This window comes from Girardinichthys multiradiatus, chromosome 5 (genome assembly GCF_021462225.1).
Source record: "Girardinichthys multiradiatus isolate DD_20200921_A chromosome 5, DD_fGirMul_XY1, whole genome shotgun sequence".
Classification (NCBI taxonomy): domain Eukaryota; kingdom Metazoa; phylum Chordata; class Actinopteri; order Cyprinodontiformes; family Goodeidae; genus Girardinichthys; species Girardinichthys multiradiatus.
Genome location: NC_061798.1, coordinates 5,872,078 through 5,893,773, shown reverse-complemented (window position 1 = coordinate 5,893,773; position 21,696 = coordinate 5,872,078). Strand labels below are relative to the sequence as shown.

The following is a 21,696-nucleotide window of genomic DNA, read 5'->3' as shown; positions in this document are numbered from 1 at the left end:
TTAACACAAAATTGATAAAAAAAACATGTGAACTTCATTTCACTTTGCATCAGCTGAACCCCCTAGTCCGTTTCTCAACTAAATTAATTAGGAAATTACAGATTAGATTCCTCTTGCCCAATGACTGCTGGGCATGGGTGCCAGCCCCCCCTACAAGGATAAGCAGGTGAAGACAATGGAGGGATGGATGGATTAAAGGAGTTAAATCTACATTACTGTCATATTCTTTTAAATTTAACAACTCCCATTCAGTCCATAAGGCATATGTCCAAATATGAAATACCTGCACTGGATGATTCAAAAATACATCAAACTGCCATCTAGACTTTGAAGAACAGCCATACAGATGTTTTGTAAAAATAGCCAACTTTATATTGTACTTGGAAAGGTTTACAAACAGGATGTTCTACACACAGCCTTCAGGTACATCCAGTAGCAGAAGTAAAGCTCCAACCCATTTAGGGACAGAGCCAGAAACAAAACCAAAAAAGATCACGTTGGAAAAAAACAAAACTAGGACTAAACGATCCTTGAGCATCACATTCATCCTATTCAGTGCACAGAGCACTTTTGAAACCAAGCAATCTTTCACATTAACATGGCAAATGTTTCAACATTATATTTTACATATTAACAAAGAGCAGGAGTTGAAACAAGTGAGATGAGGAGGGATTAAAACAAACCTTTAATTTTGAAACTTCAAGCAGATGTAAAAGAACCGTGATGCCAAATGAAGCTTTAATAACAAATTAACAAATGACAGCATGTTACACACAAAACCCTTGTATAAAATAAGTTTGTAAAGAAAAAAATAACACCAAACCTTAAGGTGGTTCTCATTTACATATAAACATTGATTTGGTCGACATACAACCGAGTGCCAGGGTCCTTCCCATCACCCCAAATTCTCTTTCCAAACAATTTCAAATACAAACACTTGAAAAGAAAACCATTCATAAAGAAGAAGCATCCTATGCTTGCTGCTGCAGTTGCTTTAATCGCACATCTCTTCTGGCAGCTCGTGGGGGTTAAGAATGCCGGGGACAGACATCTGCAGCTTGTGTTTCTCCTCCTGGGCTTGGCGGAGAGCTGCTTCCCTTTCCTCCAGGAAGAGATCCGTCGTGTCCTCACCAGCAAACTCCTGTATGACCACAAGAGATGAAGATCATCACTTCTCATACTCGGCTTTTATATCACAAGAGCAAAGCCACGGAAATCCCATAACAGTTTTCCTTTATTACAATTTTAACACTCGCATAATACATTTCTGTGTTCAGAATCTTTCAAATGTTTCCAACTGGATTTTAGTTTCAACTCAAAATAAACATGTTACTGGCATCTAAGAAGAGCTTTTTAATAATAATCTAAAACATATCTGCTTTTAAAACATAAATTTATTATAACTTCTCATGGGAGTACATGTGGTGGAAACCAGGTGAGAAGAACAAAGACTACATTGCCTACAGTCAAGCATGGTGGTGGGAGTGTCATGGCTGTGGCATGAGTGCTGTTAGATGTAGGGAGCTACAGTTCATTAAGAGAAGCACAAATGCCAACATGTGATGTGACATACTGAAGCAGAGCATGAAACTGGACCGCTGGGCAGTATTCCAACATGATAACGACCCCAAACAAGACGACCTCTGCCTTGATAAAGAAACTGAAGGTAAAGGTGCTGGACTCCATGCCCAAGAGAGTCGAGGCAGAGCTGGCGTCCAAACAAATGGACACTTTGGGAACAATTTGGACATTTTCACTTGGGGAGTAAAAATCACTTTTGTTGCCAGAAGTTTAGACATTAATGGCTGTGTGTTATTTTGAGTTACACTTTTATACAAGCTGTACACTGACTACTTTACATTCAAGTATCATATCTTCATTGTTGTCCCATGAAAAGATACGATAAAATATTAAGAAAAATGTGAGGGGTGTACTCACTTTTGAGATAAGTGCTGTAGCCCTCAGTTTTACTGGGCTCCAGTTTAAGCCTTGGTGGGTCAAACAAGTGGTACCCTGGCTGTGAAACAGGTTGGCTTCTATAAAAACGTCTGTTAACACTAAAACATCCACAACACCAATTAATCACCTTTTAGGATGTCCACTTTAGGCCTTTCCACATTTTGTCACATGACAGCCACTAGTGTTTTATTGGGATTTTATGTAACAGACCAACACAGAAGTGAATAACTGTAGTCAAAAGAAAATTATTATGGCTTTAATTTTTTTGTTTGTAAAAATAGAAATGTGAAAAGTGTGTCATGCATTGTTATTCTGCCCCCTTGAATCAGTACTTCCACAAATATCCTTTCACCACATTTACAGCTGGAGGTCTTTTGAGATGGGTCTTTACTGGCTGACATTCTGGCCCATTCTTCTGTACAAACTAGCACAATCTAAATAAAATGAGACGGGGAGCATCAATTTGCAACTCTTGCCACAGATTTGTGTAAAATGTTATTTGGTTCTGGATTTTGACTGAACCACTAACAAGAATATGCTTCGATCAACGCTGTTCCATTGTAGATCTGGCTGTTTGTTTAGGATTGCTGTCCTGCTGGAAGGTGAATGTTCACCTCAGCTACAAGCCTATTCCTAGTTCTGTCACAGGATTATTCTGTGTTTACAGTCATCATTTTTCCCTAGAAGCCTCCTAGTCTCTAATAAAGACAAGCATCACCTGAGCATGACGTTGCCACCACCATGTTTCACTTTCAGGGATGGCATGTTTAAATTATTTTAAATCTATATGACCATGTCTTGGTCGGTTTGTAGCAGTAGTGCCATACTCTTTAACAGAGCTCTGTGAGGTGTGCAAACCTTCCTCATAACTTCCTCCCTGACCTGTCTGCTATGTTCCTTAGTCTTCATGATGCCGTTTGTTCAATAATGTTCTCCAACAAAGGGAAGAAACAGAACAGCTGCATTTATACTGAGATTTATTAAACACAAGTGGACTCTGATTACCAACTAGTTGACTCATTGGTTTCTGTGCATTTCACTTAGTGGTCAATGAGGAAAAGGGGGTGGAAAACATGCCATATCACACATTTAAGATTTTTAACCATTAGGAATATTAAAAAACATAATTTTCCCTCCATTTTACAATGATGTGATGCTTTAAGTAGGTCTATCACAAAACCCTGATAAAATATCAGTTTCTAGTTTTAACAGGATAAAATCCGCAAAAGTTCAAGATGTATGAAAACCTTTGCAGTCCTTAGTCACTGACCTTGATCTGCACAAGGAAGTCCCTTAGGTGCTCTTTGAAGGCTGGGATGTCCTGATTCAGGCTGAACAGACCTGTTACAAACACCTTCACCTGAGCACTGCACACAAAATATTTGATCAGGTTCAATTTAACAATTATATTCATCACAAATCTGCAACAAATGCCACATGTTGTCTCTGATACTTTTTATGTGGGCATATCTACTTATCTCAACTCCAAACTACTGGGACCATATTGCAATAGTGAAGGCAGTTATATTGTTGATCAAAATGAAATAGCAGAAGTGAATATTTAATTTCTAATTCTTTATATGAAAAGCCCAAATCTGACGGTAAACCTCTTTCTTTAACTTCACAGGGAAAATGTGAAAAACAAAAGAATCAATTCAAAATGAAGGTTTTCAAATGTCAAAAAATTGCAACTTGTTGGATGTGCTGAAGCTGGTACAGTTAGAATGAAAATACAACTATCATTCACTTTCCTATTGTCAGTTTAACATTCCACATCTCAATGACCAGCCAAATTATGACAAATGAAATTCTTACTCTTGTAAATGAGGGAAGGCCATCTTCAGCAGGTTGGCGATGTACTCCTGAACATGCTGTTGGTTGTTGGTAGGGTTGGTGGTGCTCAGAGCAACACTGACCTTCCCTTCTTCCACTAAATTAAACATGTAGGCCAAGATGGTGGCGTGCATGGTCAGACCTACAGGCAGGCAGGAGAGGCTCGGTTGTTACAGAAAAACATTAAAACCAAACCCACTCTTAAATCATATGGAATGAACTGGGGTAATAGATTTATATAAGTGACTCAAAGAAAACATTTTTGACTGAGAGCCATTAGAAAGTTCAACATATCTCAGGGTCAGCCTCATTACCTGCAGTGTGAGATGTATCAGTGACCACAGAGAAGATATGCTGCAAGATATCACAGAAGTATGTCTGATAGAAGCTCTGTGCTGCTGCCTCTTCTGCAGACACATTCTGGAGGAGTGTGTAGAGGATCTGCAGGCCTGGAGACGAACAGCAGGCAACATTACCTTCCATCTGACAATGCTAAACATTAATAAAAACCTCAATGCAGAAATATCTTTTAATCATCATCATTTACAGAGGAACAATTTGATTAAATGATAAGAAGCCAGTAAAAGTATGGAGGTATTAACCCTTCGTTTACTCATTTATTACAGGGGAGTCCAAAGTAGGACATGGGGCATTTGTCTGATTTGACTATTTTTGTGCAGCTCTGGCAGCTGATCCAGATGGAGACTTTTTATTTTTAATTAGTGCAAAATTACTGCTGACAAATTAAAATCCTTCAATGGCAATTTTTTGCATTCTCTTTAGTTTCATTGTAAATAGGATTCAATTACATTGATCATCTTCAATAAATACAGCAGTCATTTGAAAAGAAATAGTGACCCAAATCCCATTCTTATTGCTGATATTAGAATAAAAGTTAAATGAAAGTCCAATAGAATCTGCAAACCGGATGATTTTTTTTTTTTTATGAAAAAAAGGTAAACATGCAAAAACCCTTTTCAAGTTTTGATAATTATTTATAAATTCCTGTCCTACAAAAAATCTGACTAAATACAATATTGATTGCTTACTTTATTGTTCAGCTGGTAAAACATCACAATATAATTTGTGTGATTTTAGTTTCTTTATTTTTTATTATATTGTTTGGCCCATGTAAGAAAAAGTTTGGACACCCCTGATTTATTCAATTCGAAGTTATCTGGCAGCTGAAGTTATCCAAGCTGATCCCAGATCATACCTGTGTCAGCCACATTCCTCATAGTATGCTTGAAGGCCCAGATGATGGAGTCCAGAATCAGTTTAAACTGGGCTGGTGCAATGGCCAGAAAGGCTGGGAAGCACTGGGAGGTGGCAGCTTGAAGCAGGTAGAAGAAATGGGTTCGGTGCTCTGGAAACTCTTCAAAGTCCTAATAGGGCAGGAGAGAACCAAAACAAAACTGGGCTCAGTACCGTTTCCAGCAGTACTGTGATCAGAGTATTTCACCATCCAGTATAAACACCTTGTTGATCATGTTTAAAGTGCACTCGAAGACGGCATCAAAGATCTTCGGGATTTCGCCAGTGATATGAACTCCCAACTTGTTCACAATTGTTGCCATGGTGCTGAGGACCTCAGGTTCCCTTGCAGCCGGGACGTTCCTCTGGTAGTCAATGAGCACTGCCTCCAGCAGGGGGGGCACAAAGTTCTCTGCCACCTGGACCACAGACCAACACATACAAATCTTTAGTGCTTTTTTCTGTTCCAAGAGTCAAATATCCCATTGATTTAAATACAAATAAGAGTTATTTCTGCAAGTGTTCAAGTAGAAAACAATGCTGTATTTGTCTGGTACATGTGCATACTGAACCGACTGGACCGTACCGGATATTTTCTGCACAGATATTTGTACCGTTAAACCCATAATATTTACCTATCTGACCCAGTAGGCCAACTGGCCTGTGTGTTAAATTCCACGGTGCAATTAAATGCGTTAATTATAATTCCTTTTCTTTCCCTGCTATTAAATTATTTATATTATGTTAAAAGTCACAGCACTAGTTTCAACAAATCATATTTAAGCAAATAAACCTCTTACCATCACACCTAATAAATTATCTGTTTATGATTTATGTTGCAACTGAAACAGATATGCAGGTGAGGCATCATGCATCATTGGGGACCAAACCCAAAAGGCTCTAATAAACCGTTTCATTTTGCCTTCTTAAAAATCACCACGTCAACTTCTTTAAATCTGTTGGCAAAAATAATGCAAATAAAAAATACCTAGTTTAGAATGTCTGGATCCAACCCTAAAGCCTCATCTTGCCATGATGGGCCCTGGCTTCTCTCAGGAACCCCTCACAATAAACACAAGTGTCCTTCTTGTATTTTCTCCTCATAGCCTGTCTTAACTCTTTGTGTGCATCAACTCACTCCATCTCTCTCTCTCTAACCCCGCATATACGCTGCGTTTTAACATTCCTGCCAGGTACCTAACAAGCCCCTGATTGCACTGTGGTGTGATGTTCCAGGCATTCCCGAACTCAACAAGGAGACTTGCACATGAAGCCTTTCAAGGTATGAATGGGAACAAAGTTTTAAAGTTCCCTTTTTGGGAATACAAATATTTCAAGTTTTTAATCTTTAGTATTTTAAACTTTTTTAACCTAACTGTGAATGCACGCCACATCCAGAAGCTGAAGCTACCCACTATCGGCAGGCTTTGTTTTTTCCTGCTAAAAGTACAGCTTTTCTTTTGTTACACCATCTGTGTTCTTGGAGGCAAACAAGTTTGGGTTGAACATTTAGAACAATGCTCATCTTTTTAAACTACGTCGTAGCAAAGAATAAATAAAAACAAAAGGCATCCTCACCATCTGAGGGTCATTGGAGCGACTGACCCAGCCTGAAATCAGCTTGAGCGTCTCCCTCTTTACGGTCCTCATACTCCTAATCAAAGGCTGCTTTGTCACCATCTCGCCTACACGGATAAAAACAAGCTGCTTGAATGTCCATTATCAAATGGAACAAATACTAGAGACCATGAGCACAAATTTTAGTGAAGCCAGCTGACCATTGGTCTGGACGGCCGAGGAAATGTTTTCACTAAGACATTTGTAGACGTTGAGCATGTCCAGGTAGATTCGACCCAGCTGGACGACAAAAGGATGACCGACAGCTTTACAGGCTCGGACGTTGGTCTTCAAGATACTGCCAAGTTGGCGCACCGTCTCGGCGTCCTTCAGAATGTCTACATTCTGCAGCACAGGGGCCAGATTTTAGATTCAGCACCTACACACACAGTTCTGCAAATAAAAAATCATTTCCTGCTGTTGTCCTTACCTTGGTGGCTTGCTGGATTATGCTGTCCCAAACCTGATTAGGAAGCAGCATGTACTTCTCTATTAAAAGCTCTTGAACTGCCTGGTCTGTCTGAGCTCCGATCATGTAACCCACGGCCTCATAAAACGTATGGACCTGCAGACAAAGCAAAGGAAGATATAGTTAAACTGCAGATTACACTTAAAAACTCCTGTATGTTTTTAAGTACACCGCTGTCATAAAGTGCCGTGTGACCAGACTGACCTGCTGAGGCTGCAGGTCACAGATGATTGTGTTGATGTTGTTGAGGATCTCATCAATGAAGGGCATTACCTCGCCCACCTGAACCTGAACAAAATGACGGCGGCACTTCTGAGCAATCTTGATGAACGTGTCACACGCCATATCCTGCACACCATCATGGGTCTCTGCAGTGATAAAGTACAATAACAAACCTCATTCACACAGATTTAATCATGTACTCCTCACACTTTTGAATGTAATAATAAATGCTCTCACCGTGCATAAACTCAAACAGCTTGTTGACGACAGTCTTGAGGAACTTCCAGTGAGCTCGGAGGAAACGAGGATACTGACCCACGATGTACATGATGTTGGACGCTATTATAGCCTTATTATCTTTACCTCTTTTCTGCTCACACAAGCCAAGCAGGTCCTGCACAAATCACACCAAGTTAACACAAGTGAGCACATATAGGCCATGTCAACTAGTAAAGATATTATGCAGCATTTACTTAATAAACTGAGATGCTGTACTGTATCCCACCTTAATGACAGTAACCAGAAACCTTTTTTCATCCTCCTCGTGCATTGCCCCGCTTATAGAGCCGATGGCCCAGCAGAGCATGTTCAGGTTCCTCCATGACCACTCTGTGCCGTTCACCTGGTTGTGCAGCTTCTCTGTCATGATTCGCTCAGTGTCTGCATAGTCCAGATGTGTCAGATACACTGTAGGGATTCAGAGAGAGACGGGAACATATTATCACAATGTGACAAACCAGTAGCACTGTGTGACAGGATGCAGACACTGTTAATTCTAATAGAAAGCTAAAATAATACCATCAGTAATGTAAACCTGTGTACTATGAGATAAAGACTTACAAAGATGTTTATTGTCTAACAAACATCTAATGACTCACCAAGAGTTTCCCTCATATTCTTGTACAAATTGATGGCATCTGTATCCTTCATGAACTCTCTGACAACCTCACCCTGGTCATTCTCCACCACCAGCACCTCCTCTGGTTTGGCCATGCGGCTCACCATCAGCAAACGCACCTGCAAGAGGATTCGGATCCATGTAAGCAATAGATGACTGCCTCTGATTGGTTCAAGTTTCCTGTCAACCCGTTTAATGCATGCCATTATACACACAGCTGCAGAAGGTTAACCTCTGCTTTGACAAGGTGCTTCACCTGGGACAGTACAGGCAGGTAGAGATGTCGTCGAGGTGGAACATCAGACAGTAGAGGAGTACTTGAGGTGGAGAAGGGGCTCTCTCTGTACAGTTCTGCTGCCAAGTGGTTCCAGTACTCAAGACAGATCTTAAAGATCTCCGTCTCTTCTACCTCTGACACCAGCAGCATGTAGTGCAGGGCCTGAAGATCAGAAGTGGAAAGATTTGGGTAAAAAATTTTTAAATTCAACACTACCAGCAACAGCCTGCATCGAGGACTAAGGCCTCCGTACACGGGTCGCATGCTTTACCCCTGCACCACCACGCCCTTTTTAGCCCGTTTTTAAAGTACGAAAAAGAAAGTTCTATACAAGTTATATGTACAGTATGTTTGACATTGCAGATATTTACATTCCATTCGTTGGAATGATGCAAAAGTATCGGGTTCACAAACTGTAATACTTGTTCTGTCCCTATAGTGGAATATTTCGTTTTTTGGTTTTTTATTTTAGTGTTTACTTGATCCCCACTCCCCTTGTTTTTGGGATAATTTTCATACTATTTAATACTTATAAGAGAAAAACTCATTTTCAACCTTTTCATTCACATTTTTTATTGATGAATTCGCTGTATGGGCTGCTGCTTCAGTCCTCCTCAGCACATCTAACTTTTTATTTCTGCAAACAGACTGACTCACAGAACTGGTAGCCTGTGAAAAATCTGGACAAAAAGAGCAACAAATAAACTACTAAAATTAAAACTGCAGCCTGAACGTTTGCCACCAATTAGCAGAGAGAGATTTCTCCTGTCATGTACAATACAGTGGAACCAATTTAAATCATAACCTGACATTGTTTTTTTTTGGTTTTTTTTAAAAAGAGGGAGGAGGAATAACTGAAAGGATTGACTGTTCCTACCTCCATGAGTGTCTCACGCAGATTGGGTCTTTTCTCAATCAGCTGCCCGTGTTCTTTGAGGAACGTGCAGAGAAACAGACTCAGATTCTGGATGAAATTCTGCTCATCATCTTTCCCGTTGGAGTATGCTACTTTGATGTTAGTATTCAGTGGCAGCATCTAATCAAACAAAAGCACAAGTTTCACTTTCATTTTAACTCAAAACGTCAGAAAACAGCTACTATGCTGGATCAGGAAAGATTTTCTAATGAATAGTGGACACTTGCACAAAGCAACTAACCTCTTTAAGCTGGCACATGGTGAGGGTGAACAAGTTGACAAACTGCTCCTCATACTGGTTGACACTCACTCCAGCAATCTCTGTCAGACATTTTAGGGTCACATTGCGAAACATGGGCACATTCAGGAACTGAAGAAAGACAGAAGAAAAAGGAGTCGTTCAGAGATAGAACACCTGATCCACAGTACCACCAACACTGTCTTCAACTACTCTCCTAAAGATAGTCAGATACAATTATTGTTTTTTTCCGTCTCAGGTTGGTCATGTTTGTACACTGAAATGTTGTCATTATCCAGAACTTCAGGTCTGTAAAAACTTCTGTTTGTATTCTCTCATTTGTGTTGGCAGTTCTACCTTGTAGACCAGCGTACTGATGAGTTTTGTCTCAAAGATGTATCCTAAAGGAATCCAATTTAGAAAACGCAGAAGAGTCTCCAGAGTGGCGTGGACCAGCGGAGCATTTTGAGAGTTTTCCTACACAGAAAACAACGGTGGACACAAGTGTTGATTGTGAATGAAATAATGGAAAATCCTGAAATGCCTCCAGACTTCTGACAACCTTACCATTACAAACTGGCACAGCTGGAAGATTTGAGAAAACTCGTTGCACATGCTAAAAGATACAGAAAAGACATTCTTGGTGACAAAAGGATTAGTGCAGTATTATGTGAGGTGTCCAAAAGTTGGAGTAACTCCACTTATATTTGCTTCTCCACTAAATGAGGATAAAGCAAAATTTTGTCATCAGCTTTATTTATCACCCTGGTTGTTGTGGTTTATAATGCTCATTTCCTCAAGAGCAGGGGTCTGCAACTCCAGTCCTCGAGTCCCATTGTCCTGACACTGTTAGATACACCTCTGCATCCAATGAGTGGTTAATGACCAGGCCAGGATGTGGTTCAGCCTTCTGATTCAGGCGTTAGAGCATGGATGTATCTAGAAGCTACAAGACAGTGGAACTCAAGGACAGGAGTTGCAGACCCCTCCTCAAGAGTTAATGTGTAAGCTTTAGGAGCATTCATTGGCCTACAGAGCTAAACTCTAAGTAAATTCACTGAACTGACTAGTAGAGTGACAATGTAGAAAAACATTCATCAGTTTTGTTCCTGAATAGAAGGCCACAGTCTTTAAAGAACTGTTCACTTTAAATGAAGTAACCTGTCTTTGAGGTGCTTGGCCTTCACTTGTGTCATCTGGCCGCTGGAGAAGTCAAACACCTCTTCACTGAGGAGTTTCAGGATGATCATGTTGTTCTGACAGAGGCTCTCGCTGGTCCGACTGGCACCCACTATATCACTGATGAAGGTGGGCCAGTGTTTGGGCCATTCTTGCTTCAAGATCTAAGTTGACCAACAAAATAACGATTTAATGTCATTAACATCCCAAGTTTGTCAGTTGTCGTCTTTAGACGAGTGAAACTCAATTGACTACCTGTACAAGGATCATGTTGAGCTTTGAAATATACACCCCCTCTTTCTGCAAAACAAATATAAAAATTGTAGAATTAATATTGAGAGAAATACTGACTTGTTTTGTGTGTAAAAGTCCAAGATCTTAGAGTGATGACAACTTTACCTCCATGTTTGCAGGATCAGAAGACGTTTTGATAATCAACCCAACAACATACTTTTTGATTCCTGAAAAAGTCACATTTTATTAGAAGATCCATAACCAGACAAATACCACTGGCCAGAAACCAGAGACCTAACCTGCTCTGAGATCTAGACAAAAATCAGACACAGGAGAACAAGCCCATCATAGTGCATAAAATTTCATCTATTCAACACCAAAAGCAAAATTTACCATCACATTGATTTCTTGGGAGAATCTTCCAGCGTGTTTTGATGACCGCCTCCAAGATCTGCAGTGCATAATACTGAAAGAAAATGACAGAGATATTACTTTAAACCAGTTCTGGCAAATGATTAACCAAAGTCTTGTCGATTTTAGGTAACAGAGTACAGATTATTATTCCTTAAAATGTTTAGAAAGTAAAATCTGTACACAATTATCACCTTTATTGCATCTATTTTTAATTTACTATCAAATATATCATCTTAAGACATTATAACAAATGCAGAACTGAGGGAATTAAGCAAATGCAGAGCATATCGCACAAAAGACTAAAATAAAAATGGCATCAATGTTGCAGATACCTGCTGATATAAGCCAATACAAAGCACTGACAATTAGCATAATGAAAACTTCCCATTTTTACACTGGGCAGGAAAAACTGATAACCATATAATTACTGTCAAACCACAGCCATGCACGTTAGGTCCATACTTTAGTTTTCATATTTTGAGAGAATTCAAGGATGGTGTCAACCCTTGTCCAAGCATCAGGATGATCCTTCAGGTTTGTTAGCACTTCTTGAGCCACTCTTTGCTACAAAAAAAAAAAAAAAGACACATGAAAAACACTTTACATACAAAGAATATTTATTTATTTAGATTACATGCACTAATCTGTTGGCCAGATATCAAAACTGTCTATTGATATGCTCTGGTCATTTATCACCAAGTCAAATTCAGGGTAAAAAAAATCTGATTTTTCTATTCATTAAATGCATTAAAATTAAAAATTTACAACATTTTCGATAACAGAAATTGGTGTCAGCCCGGAAAGGTATTATTGATGCATCTCTAGAACAGATTCTTATCTTGACACAAGGTGGGACACTATCAAGGAAGCACAGAGGTAAAGGAAAGGAGATGGACACGAGAGGAAGGAAGAAACCAAGGACACAAGGAAATTAACAAAAACACAGGAAAGACAGAGGTGAGAAGGGAAGGATAGACACAAGGAGGCAAGAGACAAGGAAGCATTCAAGATAAGGAGGGAAGGAAGGAGTTACACACCGACAAAAAAGAATAGACACAAAGAAGGAAGGTTATAATTTTAAAACAATGGGAGAAATATTTTCTCACACGCCCATTTACTATTTCATAATACAGAAAATAGAAAAATCTAATTCCATACTTTTCCAGACGATAAGAAAAGCCTGTTATTCCAGCAACACAAAGGTAAAGCACATAAAAAAACATGGGCCTCACCTGGTTACCAATGTCATGGTACATAGAGTTGACAACAGTGTCTAACAGGTTGATGTCCAGTTTCTGATTGAAGTCCAGCAGCTGTCTGGCTGGATGATCGGCCAACATTGTCATTTCTGCTGGCATAGAGAAACCTGTCGAGATAAGGAAAAACTAGGTTAGAGATTTTATAAATATATATATATATATATATATATATACAAATATATATATATATATATACACACACGGACTTTAGAATAGTAATGTTAAGCTTTTAGCAACTTTCCAACTCTTAAAAAGAACATGTTGCATTTCAAAAGCAAATTCAATTAAACGTGAGCCAAAAGGGTAAAAGTTTCAGCTTTGTGACTGACAAAATGTGCTGGGGGCTGAGCGCCTAAAGCACTGAGCTCTTCTGACACATTTTGACAGCTAGTTAAATAAATTAGATCGTTTAATGGAAAACAGCGCGCCCGCCTGGCAGAATAGCAACATGGAAAGTCATTTAAGAAAACCAATCTCATAGACGTGTTTTATGGCATAATAAGTTTGCTTAAAATGGAAAAGGGGTCGTTTAAATATTAGCCAGGTATCATTAGAGTTTCTTATTATCACGGCAGAGCAAGAAATAAGTTAAAAAGTTTTATTCTGAAACTCGCGAATGCTAATATTAGCCCATGCCAACTTAAATGTGTAGCTGAACGATGCACTGGATTTACTCACCTGGTATGTGTAGTCCACTTGTCGTAAAACTAGTGTTGTTACTGGATTCTCTTTAACTGAACACCGAATGCTAAGCGTCTCAACACCTCGTAAAGTATGAAGCGTTATCTCATTGCATATACTGATGCTACATTACAGTTAGCATCTGCTAGCTAAATGCTAACGTTAGCTTCCGTAGATGACACAAAGCAATTAACGCCAAGTTAAAAATGGCTTTCCGCAGTATACTTCAACTTACTTTAAAACTACCACTATCGCATGCTCTTTCTTTTCCTAAGTCACTGTGAAAAAGATGCCTGTTTTCAGCTATTGGTAACTACGTCCGATTGCAAACAGCTACTTTGCCTGCTAATGGAAAAGTCATTGATGATTTAAGTCTACTGGCTAACAAATCGTTTAGCTAAGCTAACAGCAACAAATTCACGGAGTCACAATTGAAGCGATATTCCGAGTCATAATCACGAAGTGAAGTAGTCTACTTTTATTTCTGATCCTATTTACACATTGTACGACAGCAGAGATGTTTTAGGTCGTAGAAAAGGGCTCTTCCTCTAAGCTCATGCTTCCAACAGCAGACCGGTTAGAACCGGTTGAGACCGGGCTATTCATTCTCGGTCTTTCGGCCCGCCGCGTAAAATTTGGATCATGTACCCGCCCATTAACCACGCAGTTGGTTATTTCGCTATTGACGTCACAGCTGTTATAGGATAGGCGGAGTTTTTTGGAGCAGCCTCTGTTGCGCGTATTTTCTTTAAATGGACCGACATGATAAAGAGCTCACCAAGAAGGGAAGGAGGTGAGCTAATTTTTCCCACTCGTAGATCTGCCGCAGTCGAATTCATTTGTCCTTTTTTTCCACAGTACTGTATAATAAATGTGCATATGATCCAAAATCAAAAAGCATGCCCTTAGTATGTGATGGTTCAAACCAAATATACTATAATCAGCTATTAAGACATGATTTTATATGCTCACATTCTGGAAAAAGTTGTAAATTATAGTAATTTTGTCACTCAGCACGTTTTATTCAAGAATATATTTTTCGAATGTTTGAAATGTCATAAACAGCAAATAGCAATGGATGAAATCCACTGCTATTCGCAGGAAATCAATACCTAAAAAACTACGACATAACATTGAGTTAAAATTTGTATTTCCTTAATTATAAAAGTCAAAGTTATAAAAATCAGTAGTGAGATCATGATTCATGTTTGGCAGACTTTTCATTATCTGAAATCAGCTGCTCTATAGCGAAGTTTATTGACCTGAGAGGCTATTAACAGAGTGCAAGGACCAGTGAGTGTTTTCCTGATCGGTTTCCATACATGCATGGGTTCTCTCCAGGTACTCCAGCTTCCTCCCAAAGTCCAAAAATATGCCTGAGAGGTTATTTGGTCTCTCTAAATCACTGTTAGGAATGTGTGTGTGTGTGTGTGTTAGTAATTGCCCTGTGATGGACACCATAACTACCCTAAAGCACCTGCCATGATAAGCAGACATAGACAATGGATGGATGGATTTTTTTGTAAGTTACAAGTCACAAAGTGTATACAATACATATGATGTATAGCTGTGACATGTATCTAACATGACAGTATTGTTTCAAACCTTTTATACATGACAATTGTCCAACCGAGATTAAGATTTATGATCATTTAAACAAGAGATTTCAGAAATAGTCAGTAATCATTACAGTAGATTTAATGTTCATTTTTTGTTTTTCCATTTCACACAGGTTCACAATTACAACTTAAAATCTATTACAGAGCTCTTGAACAAGAACATTTGTCTATGCCTCATATTTGATGATGCCTTTTGATGTCGTCAGTCTACCGATTCCTGCTGTTTAACATCAACATCGTGCTCACTGTCTTCTGAGAAATTCTCATGATCGTCGGAGTAGTGGTAACTTTCGTCAGAATAATGTGGATCATCACCATGGCAATCATGTTCTGTGAGGTGACCACTGGCGTTTTCATTCTCGAGGTGGTTCAGTGAGGCCTTATAACTATCCTGCCCGTCTCTTTCTTCTTCATTCTCAACATCAAAATGAATGTCTTCATCATCCAGGAAGACTTTTTTGCAGTGGACAGTTTTATATTCTGCATTCTCCTGGTCACTAATAAACGACAAAAACAAACAGCAGAGAGATGATGCTAACAACAATTTTATTTTTCTCTTCTTAGCCATTATTAAGGAATGAGTTGGTTTATTTTCGCTGTACACAACAAGTGCCACAGATTTACCTCTGAATGTCACTGGGTGTGGAGGTTTTTCGCTCAGATGCTGAATTGTCTGCCTTGCTGCTAATAAAGTCCTCAGTCACATCATATCCACGCAGGGTTTCGATGTAATGCTTCTCTGCTGCTTGTTTAGCATTCCTCTGTCACCATACAAGGGTTAAGAAAGAGAAATTAATTAATCACTTATTAATTAAAGTTGTTTTTTAGAGAAAGATCACTTTTTAATGTCTAATATTTTTCTATTACTATTCCATCTACAGAATCACTGTCAAAAAAACAGCACAGCAGAACAAGGATAACTTATCTCATCTCATTAGAACAGTAACATACATACATATATATATATATATATATATGTATGTATGTTAGTGATATGTGGCTTTCAGGTAAAATTTATGGAAAACATAAAAAGTTCACACTACAGTGATATTATATCATGAAAGCAGGGCGTTTAAGTAGAAGCATGTATTGGTGATTTTTCTCATCGCAAACAATTTAATAAAACCAAAGGCAACAACAGTGGTGGGTATACCACAACAACAAAATGTCAATCTCTCAATAACGTGTCATGTGCTCTTGAGCATCAATTACAGCTTCACGACGACATCTGATGCTGGTCACAAGTTGACTAATTGTCTGCTGAGGCGAGGCATCCCACTCTTCTTGAAAGGCAGCTCTCAGGGTTACAAGACCCTAGACGTAGACTCAGTTGATCCTATAGGTTTTCTATAGTGTTCAGGTCTGGAGAAAGTGCAGGGTACTCCCAGTCTCCAGCGGCTGTTCCCTAGTGATGCCACCTCGATGAGCTGGAGCATTGTCGTCCATGAAGATAAAATTAGGCCTGTGTTGTTAATGCAGGGGCACAATGACTAGATTATTGATGCTATTCAGGTACCATGGGCTTGTCACATTTCTGAGTTGACTAGACACACCTGCCCACACCCTAACACTACCACCACCAAAGGCTCTTCTGGTGACAACAGTGGCTGCTGCATAGCACTCTCCTTAACATCTCCCATATTGTTGGCGGCCATTATTTCTGCTGTGTGTATATATTTGTGTGTGTGTGTGTGTGTAGATGTGGACATGGGTAATGATGATTTTGGAATTTAAAAAAATGATTTTTGATTAAAAAATTGTAGCCTTTTGAACACCTGCTTTTGTTTCACAGATACATTTGTTATTTCCTGTTAGAAACTTTAATTCATGTTTTCTGTTTCCTGCGTCTGCTTTGTTGAAATTGAACAAAATGAAATAAATAAAGCTAACATTTATTACTTGTGCCAATAGAGGGAGCTCACATCTTCAGTGGTACCTACGAATGCTGAAAATAACCTACTGAAAATAAAAATATGTATTTTAACTCCAAATTATTGTGTAGAGCATTTGATTGGAATTGGACTGTACTTCTGAGGCACTCTACTTTATTATTTACTAAATATATTTTTGGAAACATATTGCCATTATTGAAACTGAAACAAGCCTTTATCTTAATATAAGTAGTATTATAAGAGTACACCCCACATGCATGCTGATACAGAAAATATACATGTTTTTGTTATGTGCTGACATTGACCTGAGTAACCTGCTCCAACAGCAGTGGCCTTCCTTTCACTCTCTCCCGCATCTCTCTGATCTCCTGCTTGTATTCCTTCTTGCGCTGAAGGTCTTGTTTCCTGTAGAAAATAAAAATGCATCTGCACAGTGACATTGTTATCTAAAGTACAGGGGAAACTAACTCCCTCTAAGCATTGGACCATAATCCATAACGTACAGTCCATCTTAAGGTCATTTCAGACTATAGGTAATGTTTAAGCAAAGGTAAAAGCAAACTAATAAAACAACTGTGTGCACCTGAACTCTTTCAGTTTGCTCTTGTGCGTCTGTGAAAGAGCAAGATGAGGGTCATTTGCTTGGGCACGTTTTAAAACCATCCTCTGCAGCTTCTTTTCCCTCTCCCTCTGCTTTTCCCTGTAACGCTCCTCCTCTTCTTCAGCCCTTTTCCTCTGTTCCAGTGCCTTTCTACAAAAATAATTGCGGTCACAGATGGAGGAAGGTTTGAAGAAGATAACTTTGGCAGGGGAGGGCAGGTTGCTGTTTTAAGACAAGACTGTGGGTGCTGGAGCAGGTTCCTCAAACACAGGGGGCTTCTGCTCAGGTCACTATGGCTAAACAGGACATGTGGGTTCAGAGGCTCTGACTATTTCAACTACAATAGTAGAAGCCTTTGGGGTTCTAATATGGTACCTCACAGCTTCATGACGCTTTTTTGTTGTGCCTGTAAATTTGGCAGGAAGTAGCTCCAGACTTCCTGAGAGGGACGAACAGAGGCTTGAGTTGGGGGTCCGTGCTGATCCAGAGTTGATGTAAGGCCATCGCAGCATCCGAGGGCTGCTACGGTCCTTCTCGATGTCTGCCAGGATGCGCTCCCTGTGTGAAGAGATCTGGGACGTCTTCAGTTCAAATGGTTCACATGCGGTTGTAGGCTTCACATCCTTTCTTTTCTCCAGCTGCTTCTGGAAGTGTCTGTAACTGGCATTGAAATCAGGCACCTCTTTGTTTATCTGAGGCTTGTGGGAAAAGCTATCATCTCTTCCAGCTGCAGCGCTGCCATCTTTGGTCTTCTTCCGATCACTGAGACTTCGTGTGAGCATGCTGGGAGGCACTGAAGCACTCCGGAGCATCTCTTGGGCCCTCAACTGTATCTTGATAGAGCGATACAACTGTTCCTCCTTCATCTGCTCCCCTGATGCAGCTGCATACACAGATTTTGGAACAGGCTTCGCTTTGAAAGGTTTCACTTTGTCCTGGTCAGATTCCTGTTGCTGATGTAGCTGTTTCTGTTCTTTCTTTAATCTCTCCCTCTCCAGGAAGCTGAAAGGCTTTTGAACAGTTCGAAGATGGTGCACCTCTCGTTCTCGCATGGTTCTCCGGCGCTCCTCATTCCGCTCCCGCAGCTCTTCATAAACTGGAAGGTGGACATGTGCAGGTACAGGACTGGCACGAAACTGCTTCTGGCATTCTGTCAGCTCCTCTAGCTGTCTTCTCAGCTCTGCATTCTCCAGTTCAACCTCAGAGCGTGTCTTTATGCAATGCTTCTGCTTCTCAGCTTCACGCAGCATCATATGGAAGGGTTTTGGAACAGTCACTTTGGGTTTCCAGTGTTCCTGCTCTCCATGCTCTCGTTTCTCCCTCCTTTTCCTCAGTCTCCTCTGGTCTCCAGGAATACTGTGCAGAGAGGAGGAGGACATGTGACGATTGTTGGGGGACACCTTGAAGTCCTTCCACATATTACTGATGTACTCTTTAGGAGAGAACAGGAGACCTTTTTCCACATTGTTGCTGCCAGCTTCATTCTCGTCGGATGAGTCTGACTGGCCAGAGCCCCGCCTGAGTTCAACAGCGGAGTGTGACTTTCTCAAATGATGATGTGAAGCTGCAGGGCTTATATTTGGCCAGGGCATCCTGACCGAAAAACAAAAAGGCATTTCAGTACAGCAAAGCATGTGGGTCTCATATTTTTCAGGTTTTCTATCTGCAGTTTTGCATTTCACAACTTAGGTCACTTCAACAAATAAATCAAGCTTCTTACAACTGTGCCAAAAAGAACAAGTCAATGATAAACTATATATATATACATATATATAAAATATAATTACCATGGTAGGGCAGGGCAGCAGAAAATTCAATATTGTATAGTATTCACCTATACTTGCCCAGCAAGAAAATGTATAATCCTTTGACTTTTATATACTTTTTGTTATTGTATTGTTGTACCAGGATCATGAAGATCAAGGAACACAGCGGACATACACACATACTAAAAATACAAGATATATATATATATATATATATATCCACACACACATTTCATCAGGATCAGAACATTATGAAAACTTGTGAAAAAGTAGACATTTTGTGACTTTTTTTAAAATGTTTTGTTATAGAAGCCACAGTCTACCAAAAAAGTATTCGAATTTTTGCTTTTTGTCCATATGAAGCGGTCTAAAAATGTTAAAAACATGAAAGAACAGATACTGTGACTGTCGTGATATAGTTTGAGTCTTAACCTTGAGCAAAAGCCACCCACCTGTTCCCTAGCTCCAGCGTTGCCATATCTAAGGGCTCCATGGACTTGAGCTGCAGCTTTTGTTGATACATGCTTTCCAGCTCAGCCATAGTGTGCAGGTGGGCCTTTTTCAGCTCCTCCAGCTTGCTGTAATATTCCTCATTAGAAAAGAAGATTTTACTCAGGTCGAGGCAGTCTCCTGCTGCTTTATCGCCACTCCCCATGTGAGGAACCCCCTTTTCCAGATAGTCCTCATGACAGAAATCCGATCCGAAGTCTTCATACTCCAGCTAAAATCGTTGAAGTTAACAAAAAGCTCACATTCAAATCACAGGTCATTATTAGTCAGACTCTTAAGCAGCTTGGCATGCTTTTTATGTTGCTGTTCCATATGCATTGAACCATATTTTAAACAGAAGAACTACCTCTGCAATGTTCGAGCACTGAAGACATGCTCAGTGACACTAAGGCTCATACAGGACTAAGCCTATTATCCCACTGTGGCAGACATGGACCATATGGTGAAGACAAAAAAGGCAGTTCAGTAAGAAAGAGTTCAACTGATACCCACCATTAATCAGGTGGCTGGTCTCATTACTACACTGATGAAGCATCAGCTGCCTGCTTGGAGAGAAGGCAGACTTGTTGTCAAGAGGACAAACAAGAGTTTGGGGATTATCAACTGAATGTGACCTCCAGTAATCTATCCAAGACGGAAATCCAAAAATAGTCAGGAAAACAAATTATGGAGCTCAAGTGTTTTCCGTGACACTGTCTACAGTCTGCCGGCTGAGATCAGACCAGGTTCAGCCTCAGTTGTCGTTAGTCTGGCATAAAAATTTCAGCTTAACATGTTCAATTAAATCAGACAGGTAATATATTAGAGAGCTACTTCTAATATTATAGTTTGAAAGGCAATAATCAGAGCTTTTAGGTAATACCTTAGTGGATTTAGTAGTTTAGTATTAGTTTAGTGTGCTGCATACAACTACTTTACCTGCCTGTAACCTAAACGTAGCCAACAGTAGGTAAATACAACCTCATTTGGTGCAGTTAATGACATTCACATTTTCCCACCGTACATACTTCCTTCTCGTAGTCCCGGTTGTCCAGGTGGCCCGTGTCCGTGTAGGGGAGGACTCTCCCCCGTTCATATGACGCTAACGGAGCTTTGGTGTGCGGGTCTACCGGAGTTTTCAGACACGAAGTCACCAGAACATTCGTACGGTGGGGATTCGCCATGGTTGGTCAATTTGGTTAAAAAGAAGAAAAAAAAAAAAATCCAGTTAAATTGGTTTATGTTATAAATTAAGTTGTCGACGATGAAACAAGACGAATCAAGCAGACTCGGTATCCATGTAGCGTAGCAACGGAGAAGCTTGGTTGCAAAGGAAGTGACGAAGAATCCGGAAGTAATAGAGTTAACGCAAATAGATAATCTTCCCTTTAAATATATATTGAGTCGTTTATTAAGAGACATACACGACATAATTAATATACGACTCTTGCTTTTACCCTACAACTACAGTATTTTAAGATTCTGCATAGGATATTCCCCGTTATGTGTTTCATATACAAACCTACTCTGAAGCATGCATCTTTTCTTTAATTGTTAAGTCATAAGCAACTTTTTAAGAATCTTAAATAGAATACTATTTAAGAATAGTATTTTTCTAATTTTAAAATAAATCAATATATTCAGCTTTACTCTAAATGTCAAACTTATCGTCATACATACATTTGCTCCAGATCATGATCCAGAAACCTATCGTCCTCAGCAGAATGGAACCATGCTTTGGTCCTGGATAACAAAATGTATATGTTCTAAAATAAACACCTTTTCCTTAAAACTGTTCCCAAATTAAAGCCATAGCCAATCATTTTTAAATCAATATTTCAAATATATTTTACAACTAACACAATGTCTGCCACAAATA

General features: G+C 39.6%; 2 protein-coding genes across 4 annotated transcripts; both read right to left on the bottom strand.

The window, feature by feature from the left end:
- Window positions 1-349: 349 nt before the first annotated feature.
- xpo1a (exportin 1 (CRM1 homolog, yeast) a) lies at window positions 350-14,008 on the bottom strand. Its single transcript, XM_047365272.1, has 25 exons — window positions 13,448-14,008; window positions 12,743-12,876; window positions 11,973-12,074; window positions 11,490-11,562; window positions 11,262-11,323; window positions 11,118-11,162; window positions 10,845-11,026; window positions 10,251-10,299; window positions 10,041-10,160; window positions 9,687-9,815; window positions 9,407-9,565; window positions 8,509-8,691; window positions 8,233-8,371; window positions 7,860-8,041; window positions 7,592-7,748; window positions 7,337-7,500; window positions 7,094-7,228; window positions 6,825-7,008; window positions 6,625-6,731; window positions 5,271-5,465; window positions 5,009-5,177; window positions 4,107-4,241; window positions 3,775-3,934; window positions 3,230-3,326; window positions 350-1,141 (listed from the first exon to the last, which is right to left on the bottom strand). Exons 2-25 carry the CDS (start codon window positions 12,866-12,868, stop codon window positions 995-997), a joined length of 3,201 nt encoding a protein of 1,066 aa, XP_047221228.1. The 5' UTR covers window positions 12,869-12,876; window positions 13,448-14,008; the 3' UTR covers window positions 350-994.
- Window positions 14,009-15,125: 1,117 nt separating this feature from the next.
- Window positions 15,126-21,173, bottom strand: fam161a (FAM161 centrosomal protein A). Of its 3 annotated transcripts, none has more exons than XM_047365274.1 (7): window positions 20,846-21,168; window positions 19,781-20,049; window positions 17,938-19,155; window positions 17,545-17,712; window positions 17,267-17,366; window positions 15,694-15,830; window positions 15,126-15,566 (listed from the first exon to the last, which is right to left on the bottom strand). In XM_047365274.1, exons 1-7 carry the CDS (start codon window positions 20,999-21,001, stop codon window positions 15,272-15,274), a joined length of 2,343 nt encoding a protein of 780 aa, XP_047221230.1. In that variant the 5' UTR covers window positions 21,002-21,168; the 3' UTR covers window positions 15,126-15,271. The 3 variants fall into 3 exon arrangements, with proteins under 3 accessions (XP_047221230.1, XP_047221231.1, XP_047221232.1); XM_047365275.1 differs by lacking the exon at window positions 20,846-21,168 and adding an exon at window positions 20,331-20,348; XM_047365276.1 differs by lacking the exon at window positions 15,126-15,566 and having other exon boundaries at window positions 15,695-16,531; window positions 20,846-21,173.
- Between the last annotated feature and the right edge of the window lie 523 nt (window positions 21,174-21,696).